Genomic DNA, 16723 nt, shown 5'->3' on the forward strand with positions numbered 1-16723 from the left:
AAATGGTTCTCTACCTAATACTTTACCACTCGCCTGACCAAACTCTGGATTAAGAACTACCAAAAATTGGAATATTCTCTCCCTTTCCATTATGTGTTTCAATTTCTTTGTATCAGTGGCTGATTTCATCTCCAGGTTCTGGTATAAATCTAGCTCCAGAAACAATTTGAGGGTGTTGTAGTACTCTGTAACGTTACAGTTGAGGACCCTTGCTTGGTGTTAATAATATGTCATTTCAACTCAAATATTTGAGAAGAAACACCTACCTTGGAGTAGGCTTTTGACATTGCTTCTCAAATGTCTTTGCCAATAGGTGAGAGCAAATAGGTTTTACTGATTGTTGCATTGAGTGGAGCAACTATGACATCACCATGGAATTCTCTGTATCCCTAACTTCATATTTCAGGTCATCCTCTGCTAGTGGTTTTGCAGTCCCAATCACATACTCATCTTTCCCTTGCTCTTCAAGGATATCTTTGCTGATTGTGACTATGAAGTTTCTCTTTCATCTTGGGAGTGGTGATTTGAAAAGTTAGGTTTTCATTGTGGATGGAAGCTTGGTTGAAGGATGACATATTGATTGAACGGACTTAGATGTTTCAAACGTAAAGGATAAAGGTAGATCAAATAGCAGTGTGAAATAGGTTAAAAAAAAACCTTCTCAAACAGTGCTGAAGGTGACAGCAATAAAGGCTGTTAGGGTGAGATGTGATGGCAATGAAGGCCAGGCCACCAGAAGAATAATTTTTTTTTTTTTAAAAAAAAAAACAAATCTCCCAGAAACCCTAGATGGGCTCTGATATCATGCTGTAGTTAGAGAGAGAAATAGGAGAGAATAATTTTGTTCTTATTTCTTCTAAGGTCTTGATACAAGGCTATATATTTAACAAAACTTTTGACTCTAGAATCTAAACAATGAAACAACGAATTTAACAAAATTAATCCTAGCAAAATTTTACAAGAATACAATACTTAACTATAGAAACTATATTACATGGTCAACAACCTAATCCCAAATCTTCCAACAGAGGCAAAGTCCCTTATTCTCTGTTTCCCTTCACTGAAGAGTCAACTTTTGAATTGATAACAATTTTTGACTGCTGCTTTGAACATGATCTTTATTGGGCACATGAGTCACCTCCATGTTTGTTGCTTTTTGTAAAAGAGGTTGATTTTGAGTATGATACTTTGTTTAATAGAGGTTGGCCAACTCAACTGCAGTTGTAAGGTTATTTGGTCAAGAAGCTCAGGTGTTGGCCACTAATAAAAGAATCAACCTTTTGTGAAGGTGAGAATTTCCCTTCTCTCTATTGAGTAACCACTCAAACAGGCCTTAATAGTCATGAATATATATATATATATATATATATATATTTTTTTCTTTTTTTTCTTCTTGGTTTAACTTCATGAGATCACAAAGAATTCTTCTGATTCAATGGGTTCATATTGAGTATGTCAACTCTCCTTAAGAACTTCCCATGTAACAAATCCCCTTTTTTCTTTTGGGCATCACCTTTTAAATGGTAGGCTGCTTAGTATACCTGCTCATCGATAGGCATGTGCTGAAATTTAAAAAACTACTCAACCTGTTAGATCCTACTTGCTGGGTCTTTGTTTTTGTTGGAATAAGGAAAATCTAACTTGGCAAAACTAAGGTGTAATTGAGTGAGTTGAGTTGACTTAACCTGATCCAAAGTTGCTATTAACTCGACTTGTCATATTTCAGTTGGTAGAAATTAGGGCCTGCCACAGGCTAGTTAAAGCCAGAGCTCATGACTGAGGATATTTCTCGCATTTCCCTTAGAATTCTTGCATGCCTCGACTCTAAGGATCCCACTTCAACCTCTGGTTGAGTAATATGTTGATCTTCCATTTCTGACTCAAGCTTTGATGCTAAGTTGTTGTGTGCAACTTGGACAAGTTGACCGCCTTGTGCTTTTTGGGCATATTTTGTTCAAATTGGAAAAATAAAAAATAAACTAAAATTGAACAGAAAGAAAGAGGAGTTGCTTAAGGGAACCTTCCTTCAAATAAGAGTAATGGAAATAATCTTCTCTAATGCTTCATATCATTTAGGAAGATTTACTTATTAGACTGTAGTTAACAAACAGATAATATCTACCCCTGGGATGAAGTAAAATCAGATGAAGTCATAACAGATGATAACCCACACATTTGAAAAGGGTGGGTGGAGGGGGCACATGCATTTTTTAACTGCCAATAGTGGGAGGTACTTCCTAATGGATAATATAGCCATATGCATGCATGAACCAGATATCTGCATGGACTACTTTGCATGTATATTGAACTACTTGTTAGATTCAGTTTTCCCTCACCTTGAAGGAATCCTTGTCCTTTTGGTTCTTTTTCTTTTTGCTATTGGCAATAAATTGACTCCTGTTTCTCATCAGAAAATGCCACCATGCATAACTGTTTTGCCACATGGTGGTAGTCCTGCTTCCATCAGATAGGTCATGATAGCAAATCACAAAGTCAAACCTTGCAAATGTTGCTTATCCTGAGTAATTTGATGTATTACTCATTGATGGTGTGGCTAATGTTGAATTTTGTCTTATAAATATATATAATCCTGTGGTTCTGACCTCCATAACCCGATTACCATTGTAGTTTTAAATTATTTCATTCAAGTAATATTCTCCTGCTTAAGTAATGTATCCACAAGTCTGCTTTTTTTTTTTTTTAATTTCTCAGCTAATTCTGTGTATCCACAAGTCTGCCAATCATTTCAAGTCTTATCCACTTTTGTCGAAGTTATCTTAATTAATCCTTTTCTTTCAATAGTGCCATTCAATAAATTCTTACTTATAAAGACAGGAGAGAATTACTTGATATGAGAGTGCCATCAAGGTCTGTCTCCAACACATCCTCTTTGTTCAGTGACAAAACTGAGCATTTGGCTTTAAGAAAAATATATATTGGGTTTAAACAATTAATTTATTCTATGTATCTTAATAAATGTACTTGTGAAAAGAATAAGACAATATATGAACAAGAAAATAAGAGTAATTGAAAGATAAACCTTGAAGTGAGAGAATCAGAACATCCTCTTGTCGTTGATTCATCCTTCAATCAGTGTATCAGTTTGTGTTCTGACAAAATATTATTTTGGTTGATCTCTCAAGTAAGAAAGGGCCGCAAATTGCGATTCTCAATTTGATTATCTCACTTGGAATCTATGATCTATAAATACAGTGCTGAGAACCCTAAATGTCACAATAACCGTGTACTCCATTTATTTAAAGAAGTCGCATATCCAGTTGAACACTGCCTAAGCCATGGACCATCAGCTGGGGTTTCCAATTTCTTAAATTTAAAATCTGCTCGGTTAACATTGTATACAATGTGAAAAATAAAAGATTCCAAAGATGAAACTTGATCACTACATGCACAATTTATCTTAATCATCCAACCTTTACCCTTTTTAAATTGTTAAATATTCTTATTATTTTTTATTTTTTATATGTTAGCCCTGCATGTGTGTATTGACAAATTTGATGTTTCCCTTTATTACATGTTCAGGCAAGTTTAAAAAAGATTATTTCTCTGAAGATGACTATTCTCCTGAGACAATCTTTCACGCAACGTTTGGGAATAGGAACAAATGGTGTACTTGGTCTTTCAACTCATCGGGGTCATCTTCTTTCCAAAGTTCAACAAGCGCATTCGAGTGGAGGGGGCAGTCAAACCGGACCAACAATAGAAATAAAGAATGGGATACTGCAAGTGAAACTGAGTCTGATGGTGAGTCATGTGTTGTTGGCTCATATTCTGATAGAAGAATGCTGGGTCTGCCTCCAACGGGTCATCTAAAGATGGAAGACGTCAAAAATGCGTAAGTGCCTCAAAACCATCATGGATTTTGCCTTTTCTATTTTGAAGTATAAGCTGCAAATTGATTCATGATATCATGATTCAACCAGGTTTGTTTCTTCATTAGTTTGCATTCTTTACGCTTTTCAAACTCAATCAAGTAATATTCATGGGGTTCTCTCCTTTTTGCAGTTTCCGTTTATCAGCTCTAAAATGGCATCCTGATAAACATCAAGGCCCTTCACAGGTTAGTTTCTAAATCTTCACAGCCCATCTGAGAATATGGTTCCGGCATCAGTGTATTCGGGTTTTTTTTTTACTTACAAAACAGCTACACCTCCATGCAGGCAACAGCAGAAGAGAAATTCAAACTGTGTGTCAATGCATACAAATCATTGTGCAATGCTCTCTCCACAGTTTAATCCGTTAGGTTTTCATTCAAATTCATACAGCTCACGCCTCACACCTCACACCTCACAAGTAGGCTTTCCTCCAAATGGAACTTCAATAATGGAGAAGAGTTGTAAAATTATATCATTTTCTGTTTTTTGAATAGGAAGATGGAAGCTCAAATTGTCAGAAGTTGTATTGATTAGAGTCTGGTGTATGGAATTATTCATTTGTAACCAACAGTGGAGGTCAAGCCCAAGTTGTGCTGCCATCATCATGATCAATAACAAAAGATGTGGGTGGGCCTGGTGGCCTGGTGGTCCACTTCAATAACCCATCCATTCATTCACTGCATTTGAAATTATTTTTCACTTTATACTGCAGGGCCCAGCAAAAATGAAATGATCGTATTCTGAAAGTGAATTTTTGACAAAAAAAAAACTCAACTTTTCATTGGAACTCTTCAAAACTACCCTCAAAGACTCCTCTGAGAACTTTGGCCATAATTCCCCAGCTTCCACACACTTAGAGCTGTTTGTGATAAGCTTCATCAGTACCTCGAGATAAGTGAAATGTTAATTTTACTGGTTGAATTATACATTCATCAATATAAATATATGTGAAATGTTCTTTTAATTAAAAACATCTTCGCTTCCACGAAACTGGTGTTAAAATTTTTTATCTTTTGGTGAGTAAATGAGAGAGAGAGAGTATAACCACTTTTCCAACCGATATCAGTATCTTAGGTGAGGCCATTAATAGGTAAAGACTGTGTATAACCCATCCATCCATCAATCAGTCCTGACTCCTCAGACTTCTGAATGGCTCAGACCACACTTTAGTCACTCACTGCTCGTCAGCTCACCTCCATCTCCCATTTGTTTGACCAATTCCCTCATAAATTCACCTGTGACATATCTTCTTCTCAAGTAAAACTAAAAGCCTCTGCTTTTTCCATTTCAAAATTCAAATTCAAGTCCCATTTATGATTTAACCATTAAGCATCAATACTCAGTTATTCAACTCTTAAACCTCGTCTAAATGAAGATCTATGTGATTTTTTTTCTATTTTTTTTTCCATCCCTGGAATGATATTTTCAAAAGGAAAACAATCTAAGATCCAAAACTCAAGCTGCTTTTGTCTCCCGATATGGTATATTTTCTCGGAAGCCAAACAGATGAAGAATTGAAAATGAAAGCTTCTAAGACTTTCCCAATCAACAACATCTAAAACCCAACAATATTTTCAATCATTTTCCTCCAACCCATCACCCACAAGTCGTAAAACACTAGTAACAAAGAATAACAACAGAAGAAGCCACCATGAATCCATACATCAAAATCAAGAAGCCAAAATGCAGAGCCCAGTTCCTCTTGAACTTACCAAAGTAGCTCTCGGGTGGCTCCTGATAATGAATCTCAAAGTCATCGCCGACCACATCACCCTCATCGTTTCCACTACTGGCCCTCATCTTGATCTGCCGGAGGCGCTCAGTGGCGAGGCCAAGAGTGAGCTTGTGGCAACGGCGCTGGTACTTGAAGCCATTGATGCAGCGGAGGGTCTGAGCGACGGAGACATAGAAGATGAGGTGGGCGAAGGAGAGGAGAGTGATTGGGACCCAGCAGTGGCGGCACTGGAGGCGTGGGGACTGGGTCTGAGCGAGGAAGACGAGAGAGAGGAAGATGAAGAAGAGCTGAAAGAGCTTCCAAAGCTCCTTCTTTTGGAGGTCGACAGCTCTTTTCTTCTCCAGGGTCTTCTCGAAGTGGAGTTGGATGATGGTATTGAGGGCTTGGAGGGCTGTTTCTTTTGGGATTATCTCTGCCATTGGAGGTGATTCAAGGTGAGTGCTTTCAGGGGGATAGAGAGACAGTGGTAGAGAGTGGCGGTGAGTGGTGGCGAATGGTGGTGAGGTTTTGGAACTGCGGTTGTGGTGGTGGCTCGGATCTCTATTACTTGTTTTTAATTTTTTTAACGTTTTTATCATTAGCCCAACGGTTACAAGGAATGATTGGATGGGGCTTTGAGACGGCCCCTACCAGCTGATTTCGATATATGGGGGTGAAAATAAGTTAATAACTATCATATTAAAATCATACCTTCTTCACCTCCTTTACCCGTGACTCCAATTACACCGCCTTCCTGCTTTTTTTTTTTTTTCCTCTTTGTTGAAATACATTTATCTTTCTAATTCTTTTTCTTTTTTTTTTTCACTAAAGTTAAGTTCTCATTAAGGATGTTCACCTGAATTATATAAAGTTATATTATTTACAAAAAATCCCAAAACAATGTTAAGTTCTTCATAAGGTTGAATTTTTCTTTTATCACGACAACTTGATTATAATGATCTGAATTGTATTGTGATTAATAAAAAAAGTTTAAATGATGTTCAATTTCTATTTTACCTATAAATCTTAGTTAGAATGTTATCTATTTGATCTCATTTTTTAATTTCAACAAAACCCGGTAACAAAAAATCGCAAAAAACTTTAGCCAAATTTTTAATAAAATAAATAAATAAATAAATAAAAAACTTCAACTATAACAAAAAAAAATCATAAAAGTTTAAGTGAAATTACAAAAAACCAAAAATAAAAGTAAAAAAAAACAACTATAGAAAAACCTAACAAAAAAACAACTACAAACGCTAAAAAAAAATAAATACGAAAAATTTCAACTAAAAATAACTCCATATATATATATATATATACACAAGAAAAAAAAACACAAAAAACCTTGAGAAAAAGCAATGGAAAAAAATCCAAATAAAAACTATGAAAAACCTTAAAGAAAAAACAACAACGAAAAATTGCAACAAAAAATAACTACAAAAAACCTTAATAAAAAAAATAAAGAGAAGAATGAAGAATATGACAATTTTTAAAAAGAAGAAATATGAGAGAATTGTTGTGGCTGATCTTTATCCCTTTGGAGAGCACAAATGTAGAGAGTATAAAAAATGGAAAGGAAATGAATTAGAAGGAGAAGGAAATGATATTTATAAGAAAATAAAGAAGGGCAAAAATATCTAAAATTGATATTTTTCAAATAATGATTAAGAGAAGTCTTTTTTTCTACTAGTATATTAGGTATTTTAATCAAATATCTTAATATATAATGACTTCTTTTTCTTTTTTTTTTTTATACACGTGAAACAACATATATAATCCATGAATATTACATCACTTTTTTAAAAAAAACAATCAAAGCTACTTTTTTTTTCTTTCTTTAACAATTTTGATTACATGTCATATAAGTTTTAATAAAATAAAAAATATTTATATTATAAATTATTCGAATTGCTTTTAATAAGTTAAAACTCTTTTTTAAATTCATTTAAAATTTGCAAAACTATTAATAAATCTTATTAAAAGAACCTATGTTCTAAAAATAATTTTAATATATAAATTAATAAAATATGTTTTTATTTTAGTTTATGTAGAAAACCATAGAGTCAATTTGATCCAAATTCGTCAAATTGATTGGATTTTCAATAACCATATAATGTAATTTAATTTAAAAATAATGTAAATTGACTTAGTGTAGACTCCACATTTTGCACAACGTGTTCCCACTTGATGGTGCGAACTTGCTTTTTATTTATTGAAATTTTGATTTTTAAAAAAGATTTAGAGTGGTCACTTATTTTATTTTTATTTTTTTTAAGGGAAAAAAACCCTAAGTGTGATTCCTTATTTGGAAAAAAACAATTTATGAAAAACCAAAGTCAGGTTACTTATTGGGAAGATACAATAAAAAAGATCGTAATATCCCTCTAAATGTATAAGAATAAGCAAAGTAACAGTGAGATTGTACCTTAACGGTAAGTAATAGTGTGCTATAATGGAAATAAGGTTAGTTCAAATACAAAATTATCGTATGCATATCAAAGAGCAAGATAAATATCAAACAATATTCATTAACTATAACAATTGATAATCAGAAGAGAAAACTCATATGTAGGGCCCCCACCAAAGCCCAATTGATTTTACATGAATTAATCTCACAAATTCTATTGTGTTTGAGATTATGAAAATCATATTCATGTTTATTTAAAATTAAGAGAAACACTTAGACTACGTTTGGTTTTCGAAAAATTTGTGAGAAAATGTAAGGAAAAGAAAATAAGAAGGAAAAATGAAAAGAAAGAAAAAGTGAAGGAAAAAAAAAATTCAAAACCAATAAGTTATTTTTATGTCCTTCTTTAAACTCATTGTCCTTATTTTCCTCAATTATATAAAGATTTCTAGTCAATTTTAATTATATTTGATTTTCTTTAATATTTTTCATAATGAAACCAAATAGAAGAAAACTATTTTCTTTAATATTTTTTTTCTTTTCTTAGTATTTTTCAGGAATCAAACATTGCCTTATTTTATTTTGGGTGAATCAAACTATACTCCAAGATTTACATTTTTCATAATTTATAATTGTTTAATATGCTTCTTGATGAGTTTGCTATAATCATTTTAATGTATATTGTGTGAATTTTACCAAATTAGTCATTATCATTAGGCTTTAACTCAAAGTGTCTTTTAAATGCATTCATTATATCTCGGGCTCAAAATTTTAAATTTCACACCTCAGATGAGTATTAAACAATCTTGATGTCTAAGTGAATAAGGGGGGTTTGGTAAATCTACTTAATAGCGTAAAGTGAATTAATAATTTAATTTAAGTTATTAAGTAGATTTAAGATGTTTGATAAAATAATTTAATACTGTTTTTAACTTTAAATATTAAGTAAAAAATAGTTAATTTATTATTAATTTTAAATCTTTTTTTTTATATATCTTATTTGTCTATACCAATGAAAGTATATTTTAGCATTATGATTCTACATTCATGATTCATTTTTTTGTAACAAATAATTTATGATTATCTTATATATCTACAATACTTTAAATATGAATTTTTTATAAATAAATTTACTGCTTAAAATTAATGAAAATATATATGAGTTGAAATTAATTAAAATAAATATTAGTTAAAGTTAGTGAGGATAAATATATTAATTTGATCATTTAGAATAAAGTAAGTTAACTTTACTAAATAAGCTTAATATTTAAAGTAAAAAATAAGTAATAAGTTTTAAACAAATAAGATAAGAACACTTTAATTTAAATGTAATTTAAGTCGTTAAATAATAAGTATTAAGTTTTGTCAAATATCCATGTTATCTACTTAATGAAATAAAAATGGTTAAATTTTCACAATTATTATTAAAGATTTTAAAAATCTTTTGTAAACAGAATTGAAAATGAATAAAATTATTTTTGTAGCATTTACATTTAAAAAAATCATTGTTTTAAATGATGAAATTATTTTTTGAAACCAAAAATATTTATTGTTTGGGAGTTAATTAGGCATCACACTATTTTTTACCAAATTTTAATTTTTAGCATGATAAAAATTAAAATTTATTTTTTGAGAGCAAAAGTCTTAATCACAAGGTTTTTCTAAGATCAACTATTTTTAGGACTTTATAATTATAGTTTTTAAAAGTCCATGTACAAGATATATTATATTTTTAATATTTTAAGAATATTTAAATATTTTTAGTAATTCTTCATATTCAAATGTAAATTTTAATTTTTATTATAAATATTTAAATATTTAATAATTATCTTTAATATAAGGGCAAAATGATCGATTTCTTGTAATTCCCCTTTTAGGAATCACATTCCTCCTCAATGGAGGATGGGTTTAAATTATGATCTCAGCTCCTTTTTCATTCCCACGTGTGAGCAAACAAAAGAATGAATGGCCATTCCCACTCCTTGGCAGTAAAGAGGCCATTAAATGCATGCCACATGGAGGAATAGAAGTCGTGTGCTTATTATTTATCTATGCTTTAAATTTTAAAGATAAAAAATTTAAATAATTTAATTTTATTTAACTTGTAATTGCAGTCCCCTTGCAAGTTGCAACATATAGATAAAGAAACAATGTTGTCTGGGTCGGTTGAATACTTTAACATGGTCTTTTTAGGTTGGTTCAATCATGCCAAATTAGTTTCTAGTCGATGTCGTATGTGGACCAAGTTTTGAGGATATTATATATATATATATATATATAAATGGTCTGATTTAGAGAGGCATGTGAAAACATGTTGTCTTAAAGTTACTATCACCTTCCAATACCAACGGTTGATAGTTACTCTAAGATACAACCTTAATAACTCTCAACAATGTCTTTCTTATGAGTACGTCATAGGAAGATTGATTAAACCATTCATAGCTTATGGGTGAGTTATATCATATATATTTTCCTACGCTCCCTTATATTATTTACATGCATGTACATACTTGTGTCTCCACACATCCTTCCATACCCTAGTAATATACTAGTATATCTTTAGGGAAGGTAAGGGAATGCCCCTAGTAGTGACATACCAAAAGAAGCATAGGAAAATCAATGTAAGGATGACCATATTCTTATTAAGCGAAGAAATCAATGTAAGGATGACCATATTCCTATTAAGCTAATTCAAGAAATAAGAATATAAGAAGATGAAAAAATTAAATGTATTTTCCACATTACTTCCTTAGAAAATAGGATTTTTTTTTCAAACATTTTTCCTTCTTAATACTTGGCATTTTATACTTGTTTCTCTCTTAACATCCATTAATCACTAAATTACCTTTTCCTTAAAAAGAAAAAAAATGTTGCATCTAAATTAACGTATTTTGAACATTAACCAATTTTTTTTATCATGTTTAACCCTTTTTATTCCGTTTCATTGATAATAATTTTTTCACTTATCATTTTTTTATCCCTTAGACATGGAATTAGACTCAAATAGAAGTTAGATCTATAACTAAAGTCTTAGTATCAATTTGAGTTAAGTTGAATTATTTAAGTTTTTTTTATTGCATAAATCATGTCATATGTGTGTCAATGGAGCACATATTTTGGCTTCAATCAATGATCACTTATAGTGCATTAAATATTCAATAACTAGCTAAGTGGTTGTCACATGATCAACTAAAGTTATGGATTTTTGGCTCTAATAGCTAGTTGGCTTCAAATTCTTATATAAAGACTACTTAACTATCATTTGAGTTTTCTAGTGACTATGTATCGACTATTGCTCATTGTAAGAGTATATTTGAATGTACCATTGTTTAAAATCTTACGTATCAATTTGTGCATCTCAATCCTAGTTTCATTTATATTTATTAAACCAAAATTATAAACTAGGAATTTGATTCAACAATTTTATCTATTGTATCCTTGTGAGAGAAAAATCAAATTATGAGAGTATGATATCGTATGAGGGTTTGTTCAAGAGAAGTGTATCTCTCACGGAATGATTAAAATTCTCTTAGAACTAAAAAGTTAAAAATAAAGTTTAAATTGAAGACTTGGTTTGAAAGTTGTGGTATAGTGGAACCACGAGATGCAGTTCCATTATACCAAGATTCTTCCATTCTCTTTATTTATTTTTATTATCTATTTAATTGCTTATTATTACTTGAAGTGTCATTTCCATTCATTTAAACTAAAGTTTATTAAAATCTTAAAAAGTAACCATCATCTAGCTAATTCATCCTCATCTTGGGTAATTAACCTATCTAGGTGGATATGCTTATTATTACTTGAATTGTCATTTGCATTCATCTAAGTTAAAAAATTTCATAATCTTAAAAAGTAACCATCATCTAGCTAATTCATCCCCATCTTGGGCAATTAACCTATCTAGGTGGATATGCTTATTATTACTTGAATTGCCATTTGCATTCATATAAGTTAATATTTATTATAATCTTAAAAAGTAACCATCACCTTGCTAATTCATCCCCATCTTGGGTGGTTAACCTATCTAGATGGATATGCTTATTATTTCTTGAATTATCATTTGCATTCATCTAAGTTAAAATTTATTGAAATCTTAAAAAGTAAACATCACCTAATTCATACCCATCTTAGGTGATTAATCTATCTATATGGATATGATTGTTTCTTGTTCTATGTCTAACTTGACGCTAAGGATTGACTTAGGGAGTGACTTCTTGAGTTGTGCACCTTTAACGTCTTTTATATTATTATTCGCCTCTTAAATCAATGGCATTACCTCCTTCACGCTCTTCTTTACCCTTGATTTGGACATCATTTTACACAGCAATCTAGACCCAAAATCCCTCATTTCCATATTGCGATGATCACAGCCTTTGACAATGCCCAATGAGTGTAAACACGTAAGCCATTTTCTTCTATTTCTTTGTTGTGGTCCCTCTACCTAACTCCAGAAACCTCAATTTGTGTCTCTAAAAGACCAAAGATTTTCAGCAACACGGGATCGAGAAGGTCCCTTTGATCTTACTGTCAATGCATCCAGAGGGTGAAAGGTCTTTTCAAGCTTACCTCATCTAAACATGAATGTGGTCACTAACTGTAAAATAAATTGAAAAGATAGAAAAAGTATATAATTGTATAGAAAGAGAAGGTGTAGAATTGAAGTAAAATAAATAAGAATCTTCGAGTCATGTGGATGGAAGGAACAGAAATCAGCTGGCTTTGAAGTCTGGGAACTCACAACAGTAAAGAAGGCGCCACGTGAAAGAAGAGCCTTTTTGTGAGCATTGTTACCTGGCCTTACACCCTTTTGCTTTTAGAGTCTTTACCTCCACACATGATTGATTGTGCAGTAAGCAATGCAGTGAGGGAAGAAGCATTTTTCCATGTGGGTAAACCCTAATGAGAATGGTAACAAGAGAAGCATTTCTCAACTGAAAATCTGTTTGTACGAGTACAAAGATTTCCAAGTAAAACTTGGCATCAAATAATTTTATTTCAAAAATGGTAAGAAAGTTTATGTTATTATTAGGATTTAGTTTTGCATATCAAGGTCTTTGAATACAAATTTTCAAGTTTTTTTCAACAACCCCAAATCAATATTCCTTCCTTTTTTCTTTTTCTTTTTTTAACTTACATTGAAATCAAATTAGAATTAATACATACACATTTAGTTTAGTTGAGTGGCTTTGGCTAGTTATGAGATTGAATTGAGTTGAATCCAAAAAGAAAGAGAGTGAAAAAAAAAAAAAAGATTTTTATTTTGATATAGGTTTTTAAAGGTGAAATTTCAACCACGATAAATATTATTTTGAGATGTTTTGCATATAAGTTTTTTCAAATAGGGTTTATTTCTATTACTTTGATGATCTCTACACAAGGTGATCAACGAGAATTAATTATTAGGGATAAATAAACCAGTAAAACAACAGTAGCCACATTCTTAGTTGATAAGGGCAAAATGTAATCTATGAATTAATTTTATTTAATTTATGAGAATCTATAAATTTATTTTAACTTTTTAAAAGAATTAAAAATAATTTTTAAAAATATGATATATATCGGTTAATGCTTTTAAATTTTATATAAAAGTTATTATTATTATTTTTAAAAGTAAATAAAAAATATGAGATGTATCTCAATATATAACATCTTAATTTTATATTTTTGAATAAGTAAATGATTATTAATTAAAATATCTATGTCAAATCATATCATTATCAACTTGTATTTGTCATACAATTAATATTAAATTGATTATCAGATTTGAAAAGTTACTGTGAGAATGAATGACTAAAATGCATTCAAAGTATGTCAAAATCAACTAATACAACCAATGACTATCATGTAAAGTTAATATTCATTTGGCTTAATCTTTCATTGGTGAACCAACATTTAATAAAAACATTGGTAAAAAATATTTAACTAAAAATCTAACTTAAATTGGAGTTGAAGTTGGATTCAGGTTGTCCAAGCTCAAATTAAATTTAATTTCATATTCTATCCAATCTTAACTCAAATGACAAATTAAGTTGTATAAATACATATAAAGTGATACTGGGATGGGTTGAATTAAGTTGAATTCAGACCCATATTGGTAACACTTAATTTCCCTAAAGCTTAAAACCTGATTTTGGTCTTAAAAGGCTTGAGATAAAGCAGGACAAAAAGGAAATAAAGGAAAAAGCAATCATTAATTTTTTCATTTCATTCTCTAAGTATATTTCTCGCCTTTGTTCATACCAGGATTCTTTGATGAAATGAGATTAGCCATATGAATGATGAAGTGTCCCAACTCGAGGAGAAGAGAGCGGATTGAAAGGTGAGAGGGATTTGAGAAAAATAACCGATAGGAGATACTTAGAGGGTGAGCTTCTAAGAAGGGAGAAAAATAATACTTTGATATTTTTTCAATAACCAAAATTTTATTTTCTTAAGAATTTTTAATTAATTATATAAATATTTAATAATTAAAGAACTCTTATTGCATGAAAAGACACATGATATATGTGAAAAATCACTCATAAAGTGTCCTAAAGACTTTGTGGATTTAAAAACTATGGTTCAGGATTATGAAATTATAATCCAATAATTATAAAGATATAAATATATAGATTTATCTGATAGTTGTTACTCCCATAAATTTATATCATTAGTACATACACCTACTCTCATGTTCATGATGTAGCAACTCAATGATTGTGAAACATTTTGAGAGTTTTAGATGTTAGGATTGTAATCATTCTATCTTAACATAAATATCCAAAACATGGAGATGAATTAGGTGTTGGTCTCTTTTTAGAAATTTAAACAAATATAAACTATAATGAATATTGAAGACAATTAAGTGATGACATAATAAAAATAATAAAGAACAATTACATATAAATAAAGAAAAGAATAAAAATAATATATAAATTCAAGATTTTATATTAGTTTTAACGCAATTCGACTTACATCTACTCTCCTTAATCTTCAAAGTAAGTCGAGGGTTCTATTATGAATTAGGCTTCTAACACAAACTTTCAAGGATATAATTGAATTATGGTTTTAATAAACTCTCTTGGACTTATAACTCTAAGAATTATTTACAATCAAGAATTTTGAAGACAAAATCCCCAGGCTCTTCCCTTTGGATTATGGTTTCAAAACACCATCTCAAAATATAGAAATGAAGAAAAGATTGTTAATTTACAATGTTTGATCAAATAGATATAATCAAAACTAGAATTTGGGTACGTTAAATGGATATGAAAATAATATAAAGTAAGATGTGCTAAAAACACTCTTTTAAGGCTTAAATAATATTCAAGAAAAATATTGAACTATTACTCTTATAACACGAGTAAAGTCTTTAAATAGTAGTTGGAAGCTCAAATTAGTCATTAAACATAATCTAGGTTCAATTAGTTGATCAATTGGTCAATTTGCTACTAGCCATTAGGGATGATAGTCATCTAATCAGTTCAATTAATCCTCAATTGGTTTTCAACTGGTCTTTGATCAATAGAAACATAGGTTTACCAATCTTAACTAATTTTGCTGGCACCTCAACTGGTTACACTCTTTTAACAAATTTGAGACTACAATAAAGTCAGGAAACCTCAACTAATAGTTCCTTAACTTCTGAAAAACCTTTAAAATGATTTTTTTTTCCATATTAAAACTTACATTTTTCCTCAAATCATTTTTTATCCAATTTATGAAAATATAAAATTGATTTAGCACTTGGATGAACATAGTAGAGTTAGGTGCATTAAGAAAATATGAAATGCAATATGATCCCAAAGCACTAATAACTTTACAAAGATATCTTAAAAGATGAATTTGGAATATCATATCTTTGAAGTATTTTCCTTCTTGTTGATATATCTTCTTAATTGTCTTTTTGGAAATATTCTTGCTTAATTGTGTTAATATAGAGCCCTTAAAAACAAGATATAATGTAATAAACTTTTGGAATTTTTTTTATAAATAAATTTATGATTTACTTTTATCTACATCATTCCACACATTATACCTTATAAGGATTCTGATCTGCATCATTTGCATTGTTCATGACTTAGGTACATTAGGAATTGCACGAAAAATCCAAATCATAGGTTCCTTGCAAGTAAATGACTTATTCATTACTAGTTTGTTGACCTAAACAATCCATTAGAGGTTGTAGTGCATTACCTCATAATTAAAAGTATGATTGGTCTTGGTCATTTGAGATGGGTTTCCCATGGCGAGTATACAAAAATATTTGGTTACACATTTGATAAGATCTACGATGAGTCATGACTTAAGATTATCAAGTAGTAATAATTTCACCAAGTTGTTTCATTATATTGTTTCTCAACCTTTAAAGAATATTGAACTTATTCTAAAGTTAGTAGTGACTTTAACCTACTGGTGAGATCGTAAATTAATTATATATTTCCTATGAGTCATTGTTAATGGAAGTTGGTAGTAATAGACATTCTCAATAAAGATACCATGATATCTCATAGAATTGAAATAGAATGTCCTTTTATGTGACCCTAAGGAGGTGTGTTCATGTAAACTATGATCATGGTAATTCCTTAAGTGGAACTTAACATAAGCTCTTAAAGAGCTAAGATATGTCGGTTGAATACATAATAGAAAGATATGTAACTCAAGAATAATAGAAATAGTTTTAAAAGGCTGACAGTTTTCATCTTATTAGATAATAGATCATAG

The 16723-nt window shown here is 30.5% G+C and overlaps 2 protein-coding genes across 2 annotated transcripts in view; one reads left to right on the forward strand and one right to left on the reverse strand.

The window, feature by feature from the left end:
• Positions 1-4575, forward strand: part of LOC117912741 — a 29184-nt gene extending 24609 nt beyond the window's left edge. Inside the window, exons 5-7 of the mRNA XM_034827431.1 lie at positions 3541-3853; positions 4024-4078; positions 4179-4575. Of these exons, the coding sequence (XP_034683322.1) occupies positions 3541-3853; positions 4024-4078; positions 4179-4253 (443 nt within the window). The 3' untranslated portion in view covers positions 4254-4575. The remainder of the gene's footprint in view (positions 1-3540; positions 3854-4023; positions 4079-4178) is intronic.
• Positions 4576-5315: 740 nt separating this feature from the next.
• On the reverse strand, positions 5316-6251 carry LOC117912742. The gene has a single exon (XM_034827432.1). It carries the CDS (start codon positions 6204-6206, stop codon positions 5511-5513), a length of 696 nt encoding a protein of 231 aa, XP_034683323.1. The 5' UTR covers positions 6207-6251; the 3' UTR covers positions 5316-5510.
• Positions 6252-16723: the final 10472 nt, after the last annotated feature.

Source organism: Vitis riparia, chromosome 4 (assembly GCF_004353265.1).
Source record: "Vitis riparia cultivar Riparia Gloire de Montpellier isolate 1030 chromosome 4, EGFV_Vit.rip_1.0, whole genome shotgun sequence".
Taxonomy (NCBI): Eukaryota; Viridiplantae; Streptophyta; class Magnoliopsida; order Vitales; family Vitaceae; genus Vitis; species Vitis riparia.

Excerpts from the sequence above, each read along its gene's own strand:
- LOC117912742 (XM_034827432.1), bottom strand. The coding sequence starts at position 6,206 with ATGATAAAAACGTTAAAAAAATTAAAAACAAGTAATAGAGATCCGAGC.